This window comes from Sminthopsis crassicaudata, chromosome 3 (genome assembly GCF_048593235.1).
Source record: "Sminthopsis crassicaudata isolate SCR6 chromosome 3, ASM4859323v1, whole genome shotgun sequence".
Classification (NCBI taxonomy): domain Eukaryota; kingdom Metazoa; phylum Chordata; class Mammalia; order Dasyuromorphia; family Dasyuridae; genus Sminthopsis; species Sminthopsis crassicaudata.
In genome coordinates, this window is record NC_133619.1 from 404,388,121 (window position 1) to 404,412,372 (window position 24,252).

The window sequence follows — 24,252 nt, forward strand, 5'->3', positions numbered from 1 at the left end:
GCCGACACGTGGACCTTCTCTCTTGTTGGTCATGTTTCTAGACGGACACACGGACAGGAAATGACGGAAGCCGGAAATGAAGGGGAAACCTGAGGACCCGGTACTCACTAGTGCCATGGCGAAACGCATCCCAGTACCTCAACTCGAGGGTGTCACGCGTGAAGAGTTCCTGCAACGCATTTATCCACAGGTGAGGCGTCCAGCTTCATTCGTCGAGCGCAGGAAGGATCCACTTACTTTATTGTTCCATGCCCGGCCTGGGTTCTGGCATCGCAGCCCCTTCCGTGGGGCAAAACATGTCAGGGGCTTGAGTGTCTCCGGCGCCTTTTTGCGACTCCTACGAATTAATTATGTAATTACCTTTCGGTCGAAGAAGCCGTCTCTCATTCTAGGTGTGATGTGGATCGAATGACAGTCTGTGATATGGTGGATTGAAAGCCCGATTAATTCGAATAGGACTTAGCTAGAAAAGGAAAGTTACTTCTTCGCGCCTCATTTCTGTTATTGTAAGAAGGAAACTAAAATACCACCTACCTTACAGGGTTGTTGTGGGGTTAAAATGAGCTAATGTGTGTAAAGTGCTTTGCAGACCATAAAGCGCTATTTAGAAATCAATACCAGTTCCTGACCCCCGTATCTCCTGGCCTGTTTGCGACTCCGGCGTAGTCGTAGCTTGCTATGGCTTCCCCTGGCGGCGCGGAAGCCGCTCTGCAGCCTTCTCGCGTCGCTGCCCACTCTTGCACAGATTGCATTCCAACTTCTGGAGCTCACCTTGCTTGCGAACTTCGTACTTTGTACATCTGTAATGCTTAGCATAAAGCAGTGAATTTAAGAGTCTGAAAACTTGAGTTAAAATCCTGTTTCCTACACGTCATAGCTGTGTGATTCTGGGCATTTTTGAACTGCTGTCTGCCTCAGTTTCAATGGAAATAAAAAATAGACCCTAACGCCCAAAGTTGTGATGAGGATTAAATTAGACATTTCTAAAGCACTTTGCCAACCTTAAAGTGGTATATACATGCTAGTTTGTTACTGTTATCCGGCTCAGTTTCCATATGCCATATAGTAAGGGAGCTCAGCTTCTGTTGCTTAGGTAGGAATGATTTCGTTCAGCTAGATGGTGCAAGGGATGAAGCACCGGGGTTGGAATCTTGAGGGCTCATCTTCATATGTTCAAATCTGGCCTGAGATACTTACTAACTGTGTGGCCCTGGCAGAGTCACGTAAAACTCATTTACCTTAGTTTTCTCATCTGTAAAATGAGCTGGAGAATGACAAGCTGCTCTAGTTTCTGAGGTCACAAAGAGCCTGAAACTACTGAAGGAATAATTATCCTCTTCTCATGGTCTTTTCTCTAAAATTACTTTTCATTTACTCTGTGTCCTGTAAATTGTCTTCCCAGTTAGAATAGGAGTTCCTTATGAGCAGGAATCAGTCTTTGTATTCCCAAGCCTTAATATAGGGTCTGACATAAAAGAAAATGCTTGTTGATTGATATCTTCAGGACCTATATGCATATTTAAGTTAATGAAGCAAAGTATTCATCAGCCAATAAAAATTTATTAAGGACTTACTGTATTACCAGGCCCTGTGCTGAGGCTTGGGGTTACAAATAAATAAATAAAGAATCCTTGCCTATATATTCTTTTTTTTTTTTTTAAATTTTATAATTAGAATATATTTTTTTTGACAGAACATATGCATGGGTAATTTTTTTTTTTTACAACATTATCCTTTGCACTCACTTCTGTTCCGAATTTTCCCCTCCTTCCCTCCACCCCCTCCCCTAGATGGCAGGCATTCCCGTACATATTTAATATGTTATAGTATGTCCTAGATATGATATCTGTGTGCAGGACCGAATTTCTTGTTGCACAGGAAGAATTGGATTCAGAAGGTAAAAATAACCTACGAAGAAAAACAAAAATCCTTGCCTATATATTCTAAATAAGGCATCAACATGTATCCATTTGAATATATGTAAAATGAATGCAAGGTAGTTTGGGGAAAGGGAATCCTAGTAGCCAAACGTACCAGGAAAAACTTCATGAAGAAGTTAATACTTAAGTCTTAGAGGAAATTAGGGATTTTGAAAGAATAAAGAGGAAGTACATTCTAGGATTGGAAGCAGGTGATGTAAAAACAAGGAATTTAGACTGAAATGTTTTGTGAGTGGCCAGTATAACTAGATCACAAAGTACCAAGTAAGAATATTGTAAGGAAACTGGAAAGACCAATTTCTGAGGACTTTTTAAATATCAAAAAGTTTATATTTTATTTTATATTATATTTTGTTATTGGATATATTGTCAAATCTGAAATTATAAACACTTGTCTTACTGAGTTCAATCCTGATGTCACTTAGTTGTGTGACCCCAGTGAACAAGTCACTTTACCTTTTTTGCCTCAATTCCTCATCTGTTAAAAAGATAAAAAAGCTGGAAAAGCAAATGACAAACTTTTTTTGCCAAGAAAACTCTAAATGGGATCACAAAGCATCAGATATAACTGAACAACAATAATGTAGATAGAAACAAGATTTGGCAACTGATTGGATTTGTGGGGGTGAGTGAGAGTTGGGATTTGAGGATGATGCTGGTTTCAAATATGAGTGATTCAATAAGTTCCACTAGGGGGTGTTAGAAAAACAAGGTTCTGGATTTAAAACTATAGTTAGTCAATACACATGTATTAAGTGTCCTCAAGGAGTTTACAATTGAGACTTTAAAGAAAACTGGAGGAAATTAGTCAAAGTGGTGGAGGGAGAACCTTCCAGACATGGAGTCAAGCAACAAGCATAACTGTTTTGTGCTAGGCACTCTGTTGCCTTGTTCTGTTTTGTTTCGTACAAAGAACAAAATATCTTTGTGAAAATATTTTACATACTAATGGGGAAGACAACTATATGCATAATAAATGCAAGCAAAATATGCAGTTTTAAAAATAGTTTTTTAATTTGAAAAAGAGGGCACAAATAACTGAGATTAGGAAAGACTTCATGCAGAAGATGGGGCTTAAGCTGTGTTTTGAAGGAATGGAAATGCCAATCACAGGATTTGAATCTAGAGCCAGAAAGGACCTCAGAATCCATCTTATCTAAACCTCCTAATAGAGAGCTAGTGAGAAAGTCAATATTTTGAACCCAAATCTTTTAAGACCAGCACTTTCAGAGTATTCTGTCTCTGAGGTAAAGAGGAGAGTTCATGCCAGAAATGGGGGACAGCAAATAGAAGGGTGGGAGAAGGGTAGGGTTAAGGGGCTGAAACAAGAGATGTGAAGGTAGAAATGACAAAATTTGACAACTGATAGGATAAGTAGGGTGAGGGCCAGGAATATTCCCAGATTATGAATTTAGGAGATCAGAAAGATTGAGTGAAATAAGGAAGCTTACAAGAAGGGGATGCTATGAAAGGAAAGAAGAATTCAGCTTTGGAGTTTGTCTCAGTTTCAAATGTCCAATAAACAATTGGTTTAGGATAGAAGGATAGAAGCTCTGGAGATCTAGATCTGTAAGTCATCTGCATAATAACCTCTGAAGTTATCAACTGAGTGTAGAGAGAGAGAGAGGAGAAGAGGGCCCAAGATAGAATCTTGGGAAATAGTTACAGTTAAGGATACACCCCACAAAGGATACTGAAAGCAGTTAAAAAGTACGGTAAGAACAAGGACAAAAATCAAGAAAGAAAAAAGTGTTGAGGAGGAGAGGGTGGTCAAGAGGAAAGGGAATAAACATTTTTCATTTTGCTTAATGTGTACAGGAATGATGCTAAGCACTTTACAGATATACAACCTGTGCAAGTTAGTTAAGTGCTGTTATTACCATCCCTCTGTTACAGTTGAGGAAATTGAGGCACACAGGGTAAATGACTTGCCAAGGATCTCACTGTTGATAAGTTTGTGAGACCCAGATTTGAATTCAAATCCTCCTGGGTCTAGGTCTAGTGCTCTGTCCACTGCACTACTAACTACCTGTGTGCTTGGTCAGTAATATCAAATGTATCAAGCAAGTCAAGTAAGATGAGGACTGAGAAAAGTCCATCAGACTTGTTAATTAAGAGCTTGTTGGGTTAAAACTGGAAAAAGGAGAAAAGTAAAGACAACAGGGATAATGACCTTAGAAAATAATACTGAGGGGTGGAGATATTGGAGGACTCATCGAGAGCAAAGTATTTAGGAGAATTGAGGCCTAGGGAATCATGGAAAGTTATGGCTGCACAAAAGAATGCTAATTAAATAAATGGTACACTTGAGTAATGGTGAGATCTGTTACGTGACCATTCCTACACAGTTGAGCTAGAGTGATGGAGTTGGTCTTGAGATTTAAAGAAGTTGAGGAATTGAGAGGCCAGAATATAAGGGAATGCCAATGTGATACTGATTACAAAGATATCAGTTGAGGAGTGGATGAAGGTGGTGATTAAGATAATATTTGCAAATTGAAAGAGAATGACTTGGGGGACTTAGTAAACTACCTAACTAAAATAATAAAAGAGGAAAAGTTATTGAGTGATAGAGGTAAAGGTAAATAAAATCATAGTGGGATCCTCTTAAAGACCAATGTGTGTAATAAAAGAAGGTACAGTCAATACTGAAAAGGCTGACAGGGGATATAGTGATCCTGGGGAAAGCTAAGTCTCAATGAAGTTAGTACCTGGAAGGAGTATGAGAGAAAAGGAACTTTGGTCATTTTAGAACAAAATTTCTAGAGAGCACAATGAAAGGGGTGGGTCAAGTTAAGATGGGCATGGCTAGGGTTGAGAGGATGGAGATGAGAAAGTAGGATTGGATATAATTTGGTACAGGAAACAGGAGAAGTCATAGTAGGTGACATATGAACAGTAAAGCTCGAAGACTAGTCTCATAGATGCCAAGGATTGGTCTCCACCGTACTGCTGCAGATGATCTTCCACTGGGAGAGGGCTGTAGTAGTGGAAGGTGGAGCTTTCCTTTCTCCACCATCTCTCCTGAAAGAGGCTTTAAGTCATGCAGTATGCCCTACATAATGATACTTGTTCTCTCCTGAGAGAAATATAAGAGATTAATATTTCTTAATTTCCTTTTTTTTTGTTTGTTTGTTTTTATTTAGTTTTAATTATTTAATTTATTTAATTATTTTATTGGAGTTTGGATTTTTCTCTTAATTAGAATCCTAATGCTTTGCTTTTTAGCCTTAGCCTGTAACTTCTCTTGCATCACTAATTATTTCTAGTACTCTCCTTGTAGTCTTTGTGATCTGTCCTCATCTTACTTTCATTCTTCTCTTTCATTCATCTCTCTCTGTCTTTGACTATTGATCAGTAGTACCTAACTCTTCAGTCAACAAAAGAGATCAAATTTCTCTTAGAACCATAGAGAGACAGTGCATTGTGATGGATAAAGACCGAATTTAGTGACCTGGGTTTAAATCCCCATATCTGACAAGTACTAACTCATCTCTGAACCTCAGTTGCCTCACTTCTAAAGGAGAAATATATCTTTCTCATAGGGTTGTAATAAGGCAAACATGAGATTGTGTCTAAATACGTTGCGACATTTAAAATCCTATACAAACATCAGCTATTAAATTTGAGACATTCTTTTTTTGAATGAAAAACCATGCTCAAACCTGGAATTATAGAGTTAATAGGATTTAAATATGGACAGGATCTGGAAATCATCTAATAGAACATTTTCCTTTTACAGATGAAGAAACTGAAACCCAGAGAGAGGCAGCTACTTGCTGAGCAGGAAATAGAATGTAGGTCTTCTAACTTGAAATATAGTACTCTTGCCATAGCACCATTGCATGTACTCAGAAGAGTTTCTGATTTTATTAAAATGATGTCTTTGTACTTCAAAAGAAGAATATTGCACAATTGCACTTTTCTCTTGAGTTAAATAATGGCAGCTTATAGTATCAGGGCTCTGCTCTACCAATTTTTGCTATGTAACCTTCAAAGTACTTAACTTCTCCAAGGCTCAGTTTTCTATAAAGTAGTTACATAATATACCACTTTCCTGTAGTGTTGTTCTGAAAGTGCTTTGGAAAGTTATAGCCATTCTGACATAATCGATTAGTACCACAAAAGCATAAGATATTATAAGAAATGAAAAAAGATTTTAAAAAACAGATAGTTTCATAAGAATAATGTTACAAGTGGGCAATTGAACAAATTACGTTATAGTGAAATTGAAGTGGAGTTTGCCAATGGGATGCTAGAGATTGTGACATTAAGGCAATATTACATGGTGTAAGCCTATAAACGAAAGCATTAAAAATAAGATAGGTATTGTTATTAAATTTGTTTTTATATCCTATATGCCATTGATAAATCACTAAATCCTTTTTGCATATAATTTGTATATTGTTTTATTTTAGTGACATTAACCTGTAATACAATTATTCTTCATTATTATTTTGATAATCAACAGAGAAAGCCAGTAGTGCTGAAAGGAATTGACCTTGGAACATGTACAACCAAATGGACAGTGGATTACATCAGTCAAGTAGGAGGAGCTAAAGAAGTGAAGATTCATGTTTCAGCAGTTCCACAGATGGACTTCATCAGTAAGAACTTTGTATATAGGTATTCACTTCTAAGGTTTACTGTAGTGATGCAAATAACTTTGGGAAATATTCTAAGTATTTTTGTGCTTTTTGGGTTCTACTATTCATATATACAAAAGTATTACTGATATTTTGAGGTTAAGGCTTCTAAAAATCTAGGTTTATGTCATATATTCTTTTTTTTTTTTTTTTAATTGAAGTAACTTTTCCATAGGATACCCTTTGATTAGATTTCTTTCAGGGAATTACCAGAATCAGAGAATTAGAAGACAACTTGTAAATAGTTCTTTTTTCTACTTAGACTAATTACATTTAAATCTGAGCATGTGGGAGGTACTCAGAACTTAGTGACTTTAGATAGGTGAGAATCTCTCTTTTAAAGCAATTTTTATCATTATTCACAGCTGAAAAATAACTTCTTATACTTAAAAGTCCTTCACACTGCTATTTAGTAGTAAAATTATATATTTAGAACTGGAAAGAATCTCTGAGCTTATCTATTTTGATACTTTCATTTTATATTAATTAAAGTAAGTGCTTTTTTATTTCAATTTGTAAATTTTGAAGATGCTCTGTATGATAAAATTTTTGCAATAATCCTATGAAATAGGTTGTGCAAATATTGTGATCATTATTTTAAATATGAGGGAACTGAGACTCACAGAAGTTAAGGGACATATCAAAAGTTATTATCTCATGTTAGCTGGGACTCAAAGCCAGGTACCCCAACAGAATTTTCAGGTCCCCTGAATCTGAGGGCATTTATTCTTGGTTTTATAGAGAATCCTTATAAAGCGTATAAAACAGTTATTATACATTTAAAATCTAAAATAGGAAACATGTAGTATTTCCTAAATGACTACTCCAAAGAGACTTTGAGTTCCAAATTTTTCTCTTCTTTCCCTCTCACCCCCTAGGACAAGCAGTCTGAGGTAGGTTATAGAAGTATAATCATGTTAAACATATTTCCATATCAGTTATGTTGTGAAAGAAAAATTAAAATAAAAAGGAAAAATCCTAAGAAAAAAAGTGAAAATAATATGCTTCAGGCTGTATTCAGAATTAAATCCATAGTTCTTTCGCAGGATATGAATGGGATTTTCCATCACCAATCTCTTAACAATGTCTTGGGCCATTGTATATTGCTTAGAAGAGTTAATTGTATCATAGTTGATCATCACACAATATTGCTTGTTATTGTGTACAATGATCTCCTGGTTTTGCTCGCTTCACTCAGCATCAATTCAAGTTAGTCTTTCCAGGTTTTTTGAAATCAGCCTGCATATCAGTTCTTATGGGACAGTATTGTTATATTACATTCATATACCATAACTTATTCAACCATTCTCCAACTGATGGCATCCACTCAGTTTCTAGTTCCTTGCTACTACAAAAAGAGCTGCTACAAACATCTTTTTAAATATGAGTCCCTTTCCCTCCTTCATGATCTCTTTGGGATACAAGCCCAGTAGAGATAATGCTGGATCAAAGAGTAATCAGTTTTATAGCCCTTTGGTCCTTGTTCCTGATTGTTCTGAAGAATGGTTGAATTAAATCACAACTCCAACAGCAATGCATTATGTTTCAGTATTTCCACATCCCCTCCAACATTTATCATTTCCCCAAAATTTATCTTTTTTAAAACCTATACTTTTCTCGTTGACTGTAAGCACCTGAAAAACTGAATTTGATTATCACCCACAGGCCAGTGGAGTAAACAAGATGGGTATGAGCAGGCTATAATATATTGTTCATTTGTTTTTAGTTTTGTTTGACTCTATGAAATCACATTTGGGATTTTCTTGGCAAAAATATTAGAGTGATTTTCTGTTCTTTCACCAGCTTACTTTACAGATGAGGAGACTGAGGCAAAAAGGTTTGAGTGACTTTCAGGGTCACACAGCTAGCAAGTGTCTGAGGCCAGATTTGAACTCAGAAATACGAGTGTTCTTGACTAGGCTCAGCCCTCTGTCTACTTCACCACCTAGCTGCCCTGTAATATTAAAAAAACAAAACAAAACAAAAAAAACAAACCCAAGAAATTTTGTAGTAGTATAAAGGATACCATAAAAGGAATGTATGATTTTATGGTGAAAATTAGAGATAACTAATAGATAACTAGGTGATAACCATGTATCTGGAGAAAGCAAGAACATTGGCATGATGGGTGGGTACCCTATGCTTAATTTATGGGATAATATAGACAAAAGTATCTCGGGAGAGACCGGAAGAGATAAGCTATTACCTGCCTCATTAGAAGGAATACCTGCTTATCTGTTATGTTTAAGAGAAGGTTTCAAGCATGAACAATTTATTTAACTAACTGTAAGGAATAAATTGGGTCAATGACCTCTCAGTGACTAAAGTACTGGAAAGGAGGGCTCACAAGATTTTTTAAGCTTAGGCATGTCTTCTTTCTGATTGGCCTTAAAGTACCCCATTTGGATAAAAGTAAAGCAATCTGATTTTAATGAGGATAAGAGATAAGAGCCTTCTCAGCTCCTCCCCATTCAGAAAATAGTCCTTAGATAAAAGATTAGGCTACTGATTTTAGGAATAATTTGCTGCAGCTTTGGTTGAATCAACCCCTAGCCTACCTGAGTATGGGGTAGAAGTAATTACAAGACATAAGCAAGTTTTTCTAGGATGCAGGTGAAGGATAAAGTTATAAGAGTAAGGAGTTTAGGTGGGAGAGTATTAAATCTCTGCCAGCTTAACTATGTTTTAAAAATAGAATTAAAATCAATTTTCAATTTTACATATTTTGATGTATAGTAGAATTGGACTTTGATATCTGTGCCCTTTTCCTGGCCTGGCAACATACTAGGAAAAACCCAGTATGCATATTATTTTCAACATACTATGGAAGAGTATTTCAAAGTACTGCCCTTCACTTATTAGAAGAAAGATGTATTAGCCACAGAAGTTTTGTAAATTTTTTTGTCATTAAATTTTGTCATTTAATTGTCATTAAAACTAAAGAAAATTAATTTCAAGTCATATAGTTGATATTTTTAATGTTTTGTATAGGCAAATTCTGTCAAATATCCAAATTTGAAAGTTTTCAGTGTTGTTATGAGATAGATTTAGCATGGTATTGTATTCATTGGTTTCATTAATAATATGAGGTTAAAAAGCACATATACTTAGAATTCTGAACACAGTTTTCTGAGTGCAGTTCCCAGGCTCCTGAAATCTGTGCAAGTTCACCAAGATTTTGGTTTGGAGACAGTTAAACAAAGTTTCTAATATCCTGAACCATTCCTTTCTCATTAGATGCTTAAGCTGCCAAAGCATTCCTCTATCTTAGGTGCCTTTGAATTTCTTACCATTATGGTTTTCATCTATAATAGGGTACACATTGGATTTAATTGCTGTAAGCTTCTCTAAGAAACAGTAAGCACTGTTCACTTTTCATTAGTTTAAAAGAGTAAAAAATCCTTCTGGAATGATGAATGTTTGTAGCCTGTGGTTAATGATTGTTTTCAAGAGGGGTAAATGCCAAAAATATAATCACATGGTATTTGAATGTCATTTTGAATTAGTTTCACCTCTTTTCAGATCTTTTAAGCTAATTAGAACTTGCTCTAAAAACTTGTAAAATCATGAATTGGCTTATTTATTTTTGCCTTATATGACTTTTTATGTAGTCATTCACAGGCAGTATAATTAAGGCTAGATTATCCATTATAATATGGTAATAATGAAAATCTTCAGTAATCGTAATTTTGACAATACCCACTATTTACCTACTGTCAAATTACTAAATCAGAATTGTTAAGTAGTTAAACTACCTTGGCACAATTTGTAAACATAGATAAATATGTTTGCTTATGGGTTGTCTGAAAATGAAAATCTTTCAATATCTACAATTTATTATGAAGTTATAGAAATAATAAAATACTATTTTAAATATATACTTGTATAGCATTGAACAGCCATTCCAGTAGTTATAAGCCATGATTCATTGTGCTGTAATTTGGATCACTTTTTCAAAATGAGAATTCTGTTTTGATTTTATACTCTGATTTTTTGTGTATTTTAAAATTCATATTTAATTCATTTGTTTTGTATGAGGAACGTTATTCATGATTTAATACTATAGGAAATAATATGTAGTATGGTACATATTTTAAAGGAAGAAGGAGATTCAAACAGAATATATAACATTAACAATTAAAATAAAAACTTATTAAGAAAGTGACAAAGGTAGGGACCCAATATAAGAGCACTCCCCCAAGTTCCCTAGGAGTTTACATAAAGCATAGTCTTATGACAATACTAGTAAATAATTAAATTATCATATTACTAGTGGTATACAGGTAAAGAAAGTAGAAAAACAAAAGGCTTTTTATGATTGAGAAGCTGACTATTCATAATGGAACATCAAAAGGAGTGTTTTGCTAATTACTTGCAAATTTTTTAATAGGCTGGACCTTAATATTTATAGCAATTTAAAACTAGAAAAGGACTACAGTAATGAAAATTCTTTGCTCTGTTTAATGTTTTTAGTTCCTTGAGTACTTTTTTGGAATGCATGGAATCATTAATAAAATTAATTATTAAGGTAATTGTCAAGCAAGAAGCTTGACATATATAAGGAAATAAATGCCATATATAGTTTCTAATAAATTTTGTGTTCTTTATATATTATTAAAATGATATTTTGATAGAACAACTTATCTCTTATTTTGTTGAATAGGTTTGTTCTAGGAAAAAATGTGTTTAATTAGTCAAAGTTCTATGTAGGAAGGAAAGAAAAAAGGAAAAAAAAAAACATTAAGTACTTACTGTGTACCATGCACTGTGCTAAAATACTTTTGTATTCCCAATACACTGGGAGGTAGCCAGGGATAGCTAATCTACCCATTTTACAGATGAGGAAACTGGAGTACACAAAACTTAAGTGACTTGATAGTAAATGTCTAAGGCGAATTTGAACTTAGATCTTTCTGATTGCTGACCTTCTAGTGCTCAATCTATTGTACCACCAAGCAATCTCTTTCAGTAAGTTTTAAAACTTATCTTACATTGAGAAATTGAAGGTGCTTATTGGGGCTAATGGAGCCAAATAGAGGAGAGTCTTTTCTTTATGAGACTTATCTGGTGATAGCAGAAGAACAGGCAAGAAAGGGAGTGATTTCTTTGTCAGCCTGTTATTAGGATGCCTAACCCTCCTTTTTCCTTCATTTTCTTTTAATTCTTTTACAAAAGCAGGAAGCCTTCTATAAAAACTATTAACAACCCCAAATAGTAACATTTAGTTTTGCCACCTAATAGCACTTAGGATGGTGTAGAAGGCCTGTCATGTCTCTATTCTGGAACAAGTAAATAGAGTTTAGAGATAATACAAGTCTTACTATGTTTCTGCCACTATGGCCACAATCCTATTCCTGCCATCTTGCTGATTTCAGGGCTATCCCAGCTATTTAATGGTAAGGAGCTCTCCCATAAAAAGAGCAAGTTCAGCCTCAGTATTTCTCATCCACAGTGGAGCTTAATACACCTGCCTTTTAAGGAATGATCATGGCAATGAGTGCACTGGACATGCTGGGTTTTTTGTCCATGCTTTTGGTGTTGTCTTGTAAACTTCTGAATACTAATATATCTGAATGCATGACAGAATAATGAGGCACTCGTGGGTATGCTGAGGCTATATGGAAGTCCAGTTCACGTACATATGGAAAAGCTTTTAAAAAAGATTGAAGTTCAGTGAAGGGGTGGAGGAGAAGAATCTAAGAAACTTCTGATACATGTCTTCTGTTTCCTAAGATTCATCTCCTATGAAAGGTTTTCCTGATTTCATTTCACTTAGTGAGGAGAATTATTCCACCTGGAAATAAAAAGTTACTGCCTCTCCCAGTATGAGCCATTGCCGATGGCCTTTCTGTATGATCATCCTGCACTGTAGTTTGGACTCTAGCTAGCACTCAATATACTTGTAGCCACCATAGACAGCAGACAGTACTTGGGATTATTTTGGGGGAGTCAAATTAATATTGTGACAGGATTTAGTTCAGACTATTGTACAGATGAGGGAAGTAGGAAGTAGATATGTACATATTAGAGCATCCACACCTACTGGAAGCATCCACATTTTAAATAGGTAAGTTGGAGCTAGAAGAGAAGATAAAGATTCATGGCTTCACAAAATAGGATAACATGACCCTTATTTATTCCATGATTTAAGTTAAACTTTCTCTGTACTGTTACTTAGCTACAGCTAATTAAGGTTTTATTTTTTTTATGTTTTAAGCTATGATGTACTTTAAAATAGAAGACATTATAATATTATTAAAAATTCTATCTCATAGCTCCTAGATAATTATTAGTTCTTTGATTAATTTCAGGTATTTTTTTGTATTTCAGAACTTTGCCTTTTGACAGATTTATACACAGAGCAGCAGAAAACAAGCACACAGAGTTCTTTATTTCAGAGGTAATTGCTTCCAAATAGTTTCCTTATCATATAGTGGTATTTATATACCAAGAGGACTGATTTTAAAATATTAGTGTAGTTAAATATTATTTAATTTAGTGTGGTTAAATAATAGTATATTTATTCAACTTATATTTTGTTCGCTAAGTCTTTATTGGTTATACCATGAATGATCTTTTTCACTTTAAATTTGTTTTGAGCTGGCAGCTCAACATAATGTTTACTAACAGCTGCATATTTTGTATAAAAGTAGTGTGATTCTTAAGGCATCCCTGGAAAGTGCCAACAGAAATCCATTTGCCTACTTAATTTTCCCCTGCACTGTTCTTAGATAGCAGAATTAGACTATCAGACAGTTACAATGCTTCATTCAAGAGAGTTAAAGGGGTGTGTGTGTGTGTGTGTGTGTGTGTGTGTGTGTGTGTGTAACAAAAACATTTTTACACATGCATGTAGTACACATACTGAGGTCATTAGGAAATAAAACAAAACAGAACTGAGCAAATATCAAGTGTCAAAGCCAGAGAAAGGCATAAAACCTATAATACTGTTAAGAGTTACATAAATAGGAGAAATGTGACCTTGTCCACCAAATCTTAGAACACTAGAACTACATAGGTGTACAAACTGAAAATATAAGTAAGTACAAGATATAAACTTCTGCATGATCTCTAATATAGAGTTGTTGAAAGAAGCTATGAATATTTAGGAGTTAGATCCTTCAGTGTTATGATATTTAAACCATAGTCTCCCCAAATATATTAGTTGATGCTTTTGTCAGAGGCTGAACACTGACACTAGATTATTTATTAACTTGTCCCTCACATTAGCTTTTTATTAAATATGAAATAAATTAAAGTAATGGTAAATACTAATTAATATGGTTCCTTGCTTTAACTAGTAGGCTAAATATGTATTGTAATAAATAATTCTAGATTCAAAATGTTTCTGACATTTAATATCAGGAAATATTCTTGATTCCCTATTTGAATTGGTGATTAACATCAAGAGATGTGGTTGAGGGAATTCTGAAATTCTTAATAAAGGAATAGCTAGATGGTGCTTTGGATAAATAGTGCATAGGTCCTGAAGTTAGGAGGATCTGAGTTCAAATTCAGCCTCAGACACAACTCTTATTAGCTATGTGACTCTGGTCACGTCACTTTACCCCAATTGCCTCGGGGAGAATAAATAAAATTCTTAATAAAATGTTTAAGTATCACTTTAAAAAAATATTTTAACTATAATCAGTATTTATTAAGCACTTACTATGTGTGAGGTACTGTGTTAAGTACAGGAGAACATAAAGGAAAAATACAAATTTTATTTCTGATATGTTATTAGCATTTTACATGTATCAAATAGTACTTTGGTTCAATATTATGTAATAGAAATGGAATTTTTTTGTGATGTTACTAAAGTGGTTTATGAATTCTGATTCATATCTCTAGATGAAATAATGAATTTTATTCTATTTTGATTCCTTTGATGAGTTATTTGTACTTACTCATTAGCATAATTTGATTTTTATATTTCTTCAACTAGCCACCAGAGAGCATTAAAAGAAAGGATAAGACAGTAAAATTACTGAGCTTTGTAAAAGGCCTTTAGACTAGAGTGTTTTAAAGAAAGTCCATAATGTATTTTCCAATTCATGTATATTTAAAAATTAATATTAGTGTAATTTCTTTTCTGGGGGTCTCCGTTAAGGATGAGAAGTACTACTTGAGATCACTTGGTGAAGATCCTAGAAAGGTGAGAATTTCAGTACCAAAATAGCAATATATTCAAGAATTTAGCCGTATTCATTAAATATTGTACTATGCTAGGGATAGTGGGAGTTAGATTGATTCATTCCTTTCCCTATTGAATCTTTTAGTCAAGAAGGGAATAACACAAATACAGAAACCATATTACACAGTGTTATATGCCAAGTGCATCAAGGAATTGAAAAAAATTGCTCTTAAACAGTCTTAGGGGAGGGTGTGACTAACCTAGGGAAACTTGGTGGGAGAGTTGTCATTTGGATGGGATACAATGGAATTCCATTAGGTGAAGAACAAAGCTGGCTAAACAAAGGCACCCAAATGAAAGAGCACAGAGTATGAATTCAGCAGTTATAACATAGATCAGTTTAGCTAGAACATAATGTTTAGTTAGCAGACAGCTGGGACCAGATTATAGGACTGGGGATGGGGAGAACATGATTAATGCCTTGCTTTCTAGGCAACACTAAATTATTGAAAATTTGGTCCAAGCGTTACAAAGAGGCTTTATAAATGTTGACAAGCCTTGTTTTTAATGTTAAAATTTTACCATTAAAAACCATGTAGTCTGATAAACTTTTTTTCTTTCTTGTCTCATATTGTTTAGAAAAAAATTCTAAACACAAACTGTGCCCTTTAGAGTATTATGTTGGATTGTTTATAAAAATATATATACAAAATAAAAAGTAGTAAAGCAGGAAGGAACAGTTAGGTGGCACAGTGAATAGAGTGCCAGGCCTGGAGTTAGTAAAAATCTTCTTCCAGACTTCAAAATTGACCCCAGATACTAGCTTTTAAATTTAAAAAAATATGGGGGGAAAAAAATCACCTTTTTTTTTTATCTCTGCTAGGTGAGCATATGCCCAAAAGTCATGCCAAACCTCTTGCAAATGCTGTTCTCCATGTCTTTATTGCTTGTTGGCTCCTTCCTATAAATGAAATGATTGACCTAAAACTTTTGAGTTGCCAGAAATCCCTCCTACAACTAATTCTTAAACAGTTATCAATTTAACATATTTCTTGAAGCAAAATTTAAATCTAGCATATACTACAATTAAATTTTGCTTCTTCAGTTGAAGAATTGTGTTAATATATTTGAATAAACCCTGAATAGTTTAATGTGGTAGAATTTGACTTGTATTTATGAACAAATTATGTCTTGTGATTACTAGCAAATGACTTCTAAGGGACTTACTGGCTATACTACACTAACTCCATTTTGTATCTTACTTGAAGAGCCCCATTTACTTTTAGCATAGGAAAATATTACTCTGAAACAATAAAAGTTTCAGATATCTGATAGATTTCAAGAGTAACCATCCAGAAATGCTCCAAAAGGACAATTTTAAATTTACAATTTAACATTCCTATTAGTATTGCTATCTGAAGTATCCAAGATGTTTGATGATAAGAAAATGTACATTTCTGTTTTTGGCCCAGACTTATGATTTCTTAGGTATAGGAAACTCTGAGAAAGAAATTTCCCTCTACTAATACAGACTGGCATTTGCTCTGTAATCTACATTTACATATTAATATTTATGCATATATGACATATATACATATATAACATGCATATATATACTCATACATTTAGTCTGTAGAAGTGCCAAGACCTTTGGAACTCTCAGTTCATTTTGGCATTCTTTACTATCCATGTTGCCACATTCAGAAGTACCATTCTGATCCTGTCATAGTTTCATAAATATAGACCAAATTCCCCACAATGAGATAAAAATACTTGGGCATGTACTGAATAATACTAGTTTTTATAAGCACATTTAGGTTTTAGATAAACCAGACGTGAGGGGAAAATATGTCTTATTTAAATCTGTATGATAATAGAATTAGGAAATCCAAGATGCCATGGATATGTTTTAGTTTAAAACTACACTAATTATGAGGAATTATAACATTCTTTAAAAAATAAAAATAGAAATTATGACAATAAAAAATTTAGCAAATATTTTTTGAGGAAGACAAGCTGAACACCAATTTCTTCTCCTGGGAGAGCTATTGTGCAGAGGCATTAATACTTGTCAAGTACCCACAAAGTATTCAGTTCCCTTCAAATACACACTTAAAAAAATGACTCTATGGCCTTACTCCTTATAATGTAGTCTTAAATAGTAATACATATATGGATTAAAGTTTTGGTTGCTAATGTATATTTCTGTGTTTGCAAGCCTGTTTTTAGGAATATATTTAGCATGTTCTGAAAATCCATTTTTTTACTTTTACTTATTCTGAGAGGCATACTTCTCTTAAGAAAATTGAACTAGTTTTTTATTTGGCAGACAAGGGACTAGGAAGTTATTTCATTTGTGGACAGGAAATAGGGGGGAAATCTAAAATTGAAGAAAGGGGTAGATATAAAGATTATTAAATCATGGTCCCTATCATTATTTAGCTTATAGTCTTTACGGTTAGTAAAATATTTGGTTAAACTACTGACCAAAGTGAGTTTTGGTTTATTAAGGATATTTGGCTATGATATTTATATCTCCAGTTGTCTGAAAAAGATTCATTGGCTAAACCATTTTATTTGTATTGACTAAAATCCCCTTAAATCTCATTAAAATATATTCATCTTTATAACTCCCATACTGAAAGAATACAACTTGATCTACCATTCAAGGAGAATGCTAGTTGTCCATTCTTCATTGCTGCTAAGGACAGAATAAGAGTTCTATTAAGCTGGAGAATTTAGGATTGATTTCTTTACAAGTTTAACAACTTAATTTTAACAAATTAGAAGAGGATTTTAGAAAGGGTATGCAATATAGTTATCAGGAGATGCAAGTTTATTAGATATGTTTTTGTATAAATCTTATAAGCATTCTCTCCTTTTTATATAGCTCCTTACATAATTTGTATATCTGCTTTTCTGACTTTAGTTTTAAGAACCTGTGTCTTTCATCCTCCATGATTTATGACTTTCAGCCAGTGATTGTAGTTTCAACCAGCCTCTCTTCCCTTGTGTTAAAAGCCTTCCTGTTCCTCTTAGCTCAGCATTGCCACCTAATGTTTGGATTCCCCAAAAAATGAGGCTGGGTATATTTCTGAAGTCACAGGTCAGAGGTGATTTAGATGATTCAGTTCAACAATTAATAAGTGCCTCATATGTGGTGAGGCCTGAGCAATACAGAGATTCAGGAGCCATGCCAGCCTTGTTCTCAAGTAGCTCATAATTTAGTAATTTAAGGAAATGACAAGCCAAAATGGAGGTGACGTCTTAGGGTGAGCTTTGAAGAAAAGGAGATATTTAACAGACTGAGAGGCAGAGGTGCTGACTGATTAGTGCAAGTAAAAGCAGCCTGGAAAGGTCAGGATGAGAACAGAGACAAAACTGTGGCTGAAATATACAGTACTTGAGAGTATGTGAAGATGGGTTTGTTTCATTGCCAGAGTTAGAAATTCATACTTTTTTTCCTCAGGATCCACTAAAAGTTTTTTGAGTTGAGGAATGACATGATCATAGTGGCTTATTAGGTAGATTATTAAAATAGCTCTAGGGAGAATGAATTAAAGAGGTAGATTAAATGCACGAAAGACTAGTTCAGGAGGTAAAGATGAGATGTTAGAATCTAATTTAGATGGTTGCAGTAGGATTAGAAAAGGAAGATTAAGTATGGAAGGATGTGGAGGTAGTACCAAAGGATTTGTAAGTTGATTAGATATGTGTGGTGAGGGAGAGGGGAAAAACAGAGATAACTGCAAGAATATAAACTTGAGAACCTGCTGCTGCCATTAGCTTAAATAGAAAAATCAAGGGGAAGAATAAATTTAGGAGAGAAGCAATAAATGCTATTTTAAACACGCTGAGAACATCACGATGGAATTATCCAGCCAGCGATTGTAAATATATTATACTGGGAGATGTTAGGAGTAGAGATCTATGAAGCCAGGACAAGTAAATTTTTTCTTAAAAAGGACAAGTAGGAGATGACAAAGGAATGGAGGTAAAGATCTCTGGATTTGATGATAGGAAGCCAAATTAGTGATCTTGAAAATGATCAGTGAAGTGCTTTAATGGAGAGTAGCTCTCTAGATATAATAGTAGTCCAGTTTGCTTAGAGTTTAAAGGAAGTAAGAGGGGGTAGAAAATATCAGATTAAACATCTGTAGTTTAAGTTTTGTCTGTATAGGTAAGCTTAGCAATGTTTGTTCATTGGGAAGATTTCTGAAATCTTTCCATAAAATTTAATTAATACGAGGAATATTAGAGAAACTAAAGTACTTAAGTTTTCAATAGTAATAGAAATGAATATGCAGTTTTACAGATAGTTTAAGAAATTTTAGTCATATTGTATGATAATTTGTATTAGTCTACTAGGGATTAGTAATTTTTTCTTTTCTAATATCTTTCTCAATTCAGGATATTGCAGACATCAGAAAACAGTTTCCTTTATTAGAAGAAGATATCAAGATTCCTGAATTCTTTGAAAAGGAACAATTTTTTTCTAGTGTCTTTCGTATTAGTTCACCAGGATTACAGTTGTGGACTCACTATGATGTATGTATACAACATAAATGTGAAAACAAAAACTAAGTAGTACACTGAATACTAATTTGGGTAGTTAATTCATTTACTTTTATTAAATGTTCCTCATCTGAAAATACCTACTTAAAAATAAACAGAAAATAGAGGAGTCTAATAGTAAGGTTCTTTGTATTATTTGGTGGAGCTGAATGGAGACAAGGTGAGAGGGTAATTTATTATGCAATAGTTTTGCAATAGATATTAAAGTCAAACTTAAAGTTTCTACAATATAAAGGAATATAATTTTCTGCCTCACATTACTTTGTTTTAAAATCAGCTTATAGATTTCTCAAATGAATTTTAGCAGTCTTCATTGACACAGGACAGACTAAATATTGTTATATTTTAAAGATTTTATGAGAATAAGAGTCAGATTATTCTTTGTTTCAAAGGAACATTTTTATTTGTCCAAATGGCTTTGCCTTTAGTGGCAATAGTGGGAAAATGACGGTTTGCAACTATTAAAAGTTTTGAAATAATTACATTATACTTGTGAATTTGTTTTAAATTTTTATATTCAGACTAAATCCTTTACCTGAATTTAAAAAACTACATATAACTAATGTGAAGTCAAAATTTGGGAAATTTAAGTTATATTACCACAGTGCTACAAAATTCATGGATGAAAAGATTAATGTTCCTCTGACTGCAAGAGAAATGACATTATTATATTGTGGGTTTCTCTTTTTGGTTAAAAAAAATCAAAACGCAAAACAAACCTTTAGTAGGGAAATCTATTACTCTGCATATTAGCATTTTAAATAATTCATACCAAAAATATAATTTGGATCAACAAGTAATTGTAAATTAGTTTCATTAATAATTGCATTGATGAATTTTCCAGACTGCTCTCCAGATCACCTCAACACAGAGAAGTTGACTAAGTTTAGTCACCCATAAGTGAGACAAAAAGACTACAATCCACATAATCTACTATTCCAATTGAATTTTATGCTATTTAGTTATTTCATTGAATTGAATTCTTTGAATTGAGTTCTAGGCCATTTTTTTTTCTCACTAATACACTATGCAAAAATACTACAGGTGGTTATAGGAATCATTCTGTCCTAAATGCAAATTCACCTGTCCTGTTAGATTGGGACATCAACATAAGAATTTTAGGTATTAAGAAGCATGCATGAAAAAGAACTTTGGGCTAAAAACTAGCATTTGGAATGAATTTTTTGATTAATAAAATCTTGTTTGTCCCAGATTTTTATTTTTTGCATTTTAAGAAATTACTGATAACATTTACTGATTTATAGGTTATGGATAATTTCTTAATCCAAGTGACAGGGAAAAAACGTGTTGTGTTGTTCAGTCCTCGAGATGCCCAGTATTTGTATTTATCAGGTATGTATTCTATTATACTTTCAGCCAACATTTTTGCTGCCTAGTTTATTCAGTTATATTTCTTTAGAATTCTAAATCTGCATTTCAATAGAAAAAATCTTGGAGCTTGTTTCTAATTATGATTCATTGTATTCTCCTTTGTATAACAGTGTATGAGTGTATGTATAATGATAGACTATATGAAGAACTAGATTATTGGATTCACATTTTAATTATATTACATCAGTTTCAGTGAATATAATGGGAGGGTAGGTCATTGAAAATTGTCTTAGGTTTCAGCAGAATAATAATTGTTCTCCCAATGTGAACATAATAATTGCACCATATAGTAGAGAACACATTTTCAAAACTTGTATTGGTGATTGCTTTAAAATAAAAAAACATAACTTTGTTAAATCTGTATTGTCTTTTTTTTAACTTTTCAGGTACTAAATCAGAGGTGCTGAATCTGGATAACCCAGATCTGAATAAATATCCACTATTTTTTAAAGCTAGGAGGTTTGAATGTGTCCTTGAAGCAGGGGATGTATTGTTCATTCCTGGTAAGTTTGCTAAAATTCACCAATATGCTTTTTAAACACTTATCTTGTCCATCTTTCTTGGTATGCATTTATAGTGCAAAGTTATATCTTATAACATTATTTTCTAGATGATTGGCAATAAAACAGAACCCCCCCAAAATTATCTTACATAATAAAAGTATAGTTATCTCTAGCAGTCAAACTGGAAATACTCTGATCCTTTAAAATCATGTAGTCTCCATAAGTCTGTGCATATAACTTATTTACCAACAATTTTTGTACATCTTCTAGAGGAAATTAAAGAACATGAATACTTCTCATATATCTACAATGTTGGTCTTCTTTAATCAAAACATTTCTGGTGCCTTTAGCATGCATTGTTTTTGTGGACTTGAGATCTCATTTCTTTGTGTAGTAAACGATATTTAATTTTAAAATCTTTACCATACCCTTTATTGAGCAATATAATAACATCTCTGATTAATCCTAAAAATTTTTAGCTCAGTAAAATTATATTCAAAATTGAAATCAAAATTTAATTTTATGTCTTTTATAAAATAGCTGAATTACTATAAGAAAAACATTCTTGGTGATATAGGAATATGTGTATGTATTTTCAGTATTATCAAAAATTTAAAAATCCGTGATGGTTTAGTTGAAGCCTTCATCTTCTCTAGAACAAGTTAGTACATTAACTTTAAGTTAGCAATACTTTTATTGCATAATGTATTCACGTAATTTAAAAAGAAAAAAAAAAACTTCTTGCTTCACTTTGAACATTGAACTTTGACCCACTTTTAATTTTTTTCATGCAATGTATTTTCTGCTATTTGTATCTTTTAGTGGAACAACAGAGTGTTTAAAAATGTGTTTAATGTGATTGTACACGCATAACCTGTATCAGATTGCTTGCTGTCTTGAGAAGGGGGAAAAGGGAGAGAAAGAAAAATTTGGAGCTCTAAATATTACAAAGCTGAATGTTGAAAACTATTTTTACATATCATTGAAAAAATACTATTAAGTAAAAAATCAAAACCAAAAAAGTAACATTAACAAAATTATGCTTTTAAAAAAGCTCAAGAGAGTGAATTCCCAAGTTTTTTTTTCTGTACTGTTTCATATTATTAAAATCTATTTTATCATAATAATTTTTATACTTGTAATTGGTAAGATATTGCTGTAGCATTTTTATAGCACTTTAAAATGCTGAGTTTTTAAGGCTCAATTGAAATTCTCTCAGCTAAACTTATATCCATTTAGTGGAGGAGCAGGCTGCTAACAATACCTTAGTCGTAAGAATATAATAAAATTTTGTTCCTTTCCATAAAAGCAAAAATTTTGCTTTACCATTTTTTATTTTTAATGATCTAAAAGCAATACGACAATCATAATTGCAACAGAAATGTAAAACTGAGGATACATTAAATGCAAATTTAACCAAGTTACAAAAAACAAATTACAGCTGAAACAGGAAATTTTTGAGAACAAAAGTAAATTGTTATACGGAATTCGAGGTCAGAGATACTCCTCAAATAGTAGGAATGTCCTGTCTATATGAAACATAGGAGCTTTGATGTGGTTGCAAGACTAGAGAAATGTAAACAAGTAACACAAACCACAGGCCCAAATTGCAGAACTACAAAACAAATATAACTTTATTATGCCTTTCAAGTTAAAAGGAAAATTTGCTTTTGCCAAAGGTTTGGAAAGTAAGAACTATGCTGTTGACACTTTAAATTGGTTGGCATTCTACAAAAGTTAACGTGATTCTATGAGTGTGCTAACGAAGGAAGCTTGATATGGGATTTATTTCTTACATTGGCTACATTCAATTTGTGATATTTCACTGACATTTTGGGGTTTTTTTAACTGCAAATTTATTTTTAACTTATCTTTTTTTAAACTTTTTTCAGCTTTATGGTTCCATAATGTGATCTCAGAAGAATTTGGAGTAGGAGTGAATGTTTTTTGGAAGCACCTTTCTTCTGAATGCTATGATAAGACAGACACCTATGGAAACAAAGATCCTACAGCAGCCTCAAGAGCTATACAGATTTTGGACAGAGCCTTAAAAACACTTGAAGTGCTACCAGAGGAATACAGGGATTTTTATGCACGGCGAATGGTCTTACGAATTCAAGATAAAGCTTTTAGCTCTAACTATGAATAGATAGTGCACTAAAATAAACTGCTTAGAAAATTCATACATTGTGCAGAAATAAAAAAATTTCAAATTTAAAAAAAATTGAAGCGCCACATAGCCTGATCATTAAAACACCCATCAAGGATTGTTAAATTGTGTTAAACTGTAAAAAAAAGTTAGGTGACAGATTTACCTTAGTTACATGTCTTTAGGCAAGTTTCCTAACTTCTGGGCTTCATTATCTGCAAAACAAGGCTATTGAATATGACCTCTAAGGTCTTATTTTGAAATTAACACCTTTAATGTTTTTTCTGAATTGATCATAGTTTGGGTTCCACTCAAGCCAATGTAAGGTTAACGGCTCTTCCATGTGCCATTGCTTTTCTGCCATCTGTTTTGCCATGCTGAGTTACCTAATCCAAAGTTGGAAAAGTACATATGCTTGGTCAAAGATAAAATTAGGTAATGTGTCCCAGATTCCTATCATTATACTATCTGTTAACACAGATAATTTAAGTCCGCCTATATTATAGATTGATACTTGATAATTGCCATATAAGGGCAATACCAGTCTTTAGATTCTGAATGGTTTTACATTACTTTGAATTTAGACAAATTTTCTTTTGGTGTATTCTATTTTTAATTACTATAAAGACATTTAAAATCCCATGTACTTTTGTTATTTGTGTAATATTAATGGAGGCAAGATTAGGAAGAGGAACAGTCACAAATTTGGGGGGTTGTTTTTGCAGTTAGTCCTACCCTGCCAAAGGTATGTATGTACCTTTTGTTGGTCACAAGACCCAGATAAGTTCATCAGCCTCCACATACTAAACTTCATATTCCTTCAAAAACACTTATCAGGCTGATTATTTTTTGGACAATTTCCTTACTGTCTTAGTTATCAGATATAAAAATTAAAGAATTTAAGACATTATGA

The 24,252-nt window shown here is 33.3% G+C and overlaps 1 protein-coding gene across 1 annotated transcript; it reads left to right on the top strand.

Moving 5' to 3' along the window:
* The first annotated feature begins 15 nt into the window (after positions 1-15).
* On the top strand, positions 16-23,414 carry TYW5 (tRNA-yW synthesizing protein 5). Its single transcript, XM_074302764.1, has 8 exons — positions 16-190; positions 6,412-6,566; positions 12,917-12,986; positions 14,697-14,741; positions 19,131-19,268; positions 20,561-20,648; positions 21,074-21,190; positions 23,083-23,414. Exons 1-8 carry the CDS (start codon positions 77-79, stop codon positions 23,337-23,339), a joined length of 984 nt encoding a protein of 327 aa, XP_074158865.1. The 5' UTR covers positions 16-76; the 3' UTR covers positions 23,340-23,414.
* Positions 23,415-24,252: the final 838 nt, after the last annotated feature.

Excerpts from the sequence above, each read along its gene's own strand:
- TYW5 (XM_074302764.1), top strand. The coding sequence starts at position 77 with ATGAAGGGGAAACCTGAGGACCCGGTACTCACTAGTGCCATGGCGAAA. Across the intron at positions 12,987-14,696 it reads CAGAGTTCTTTATTTCAGAG|GATGAGAAGTACTACTTGAG; the intron begins GTAATTGCTTCC and ends GTCTCCGTTAAG. Across the intron at positions 14,742-19,130 it reads TTGGTGAAGATCCTAGAAAG|GATATTGCAGACATCAGAAA; the intron begins GTGAGAATTTCA and ends TTCTCAATTCAG.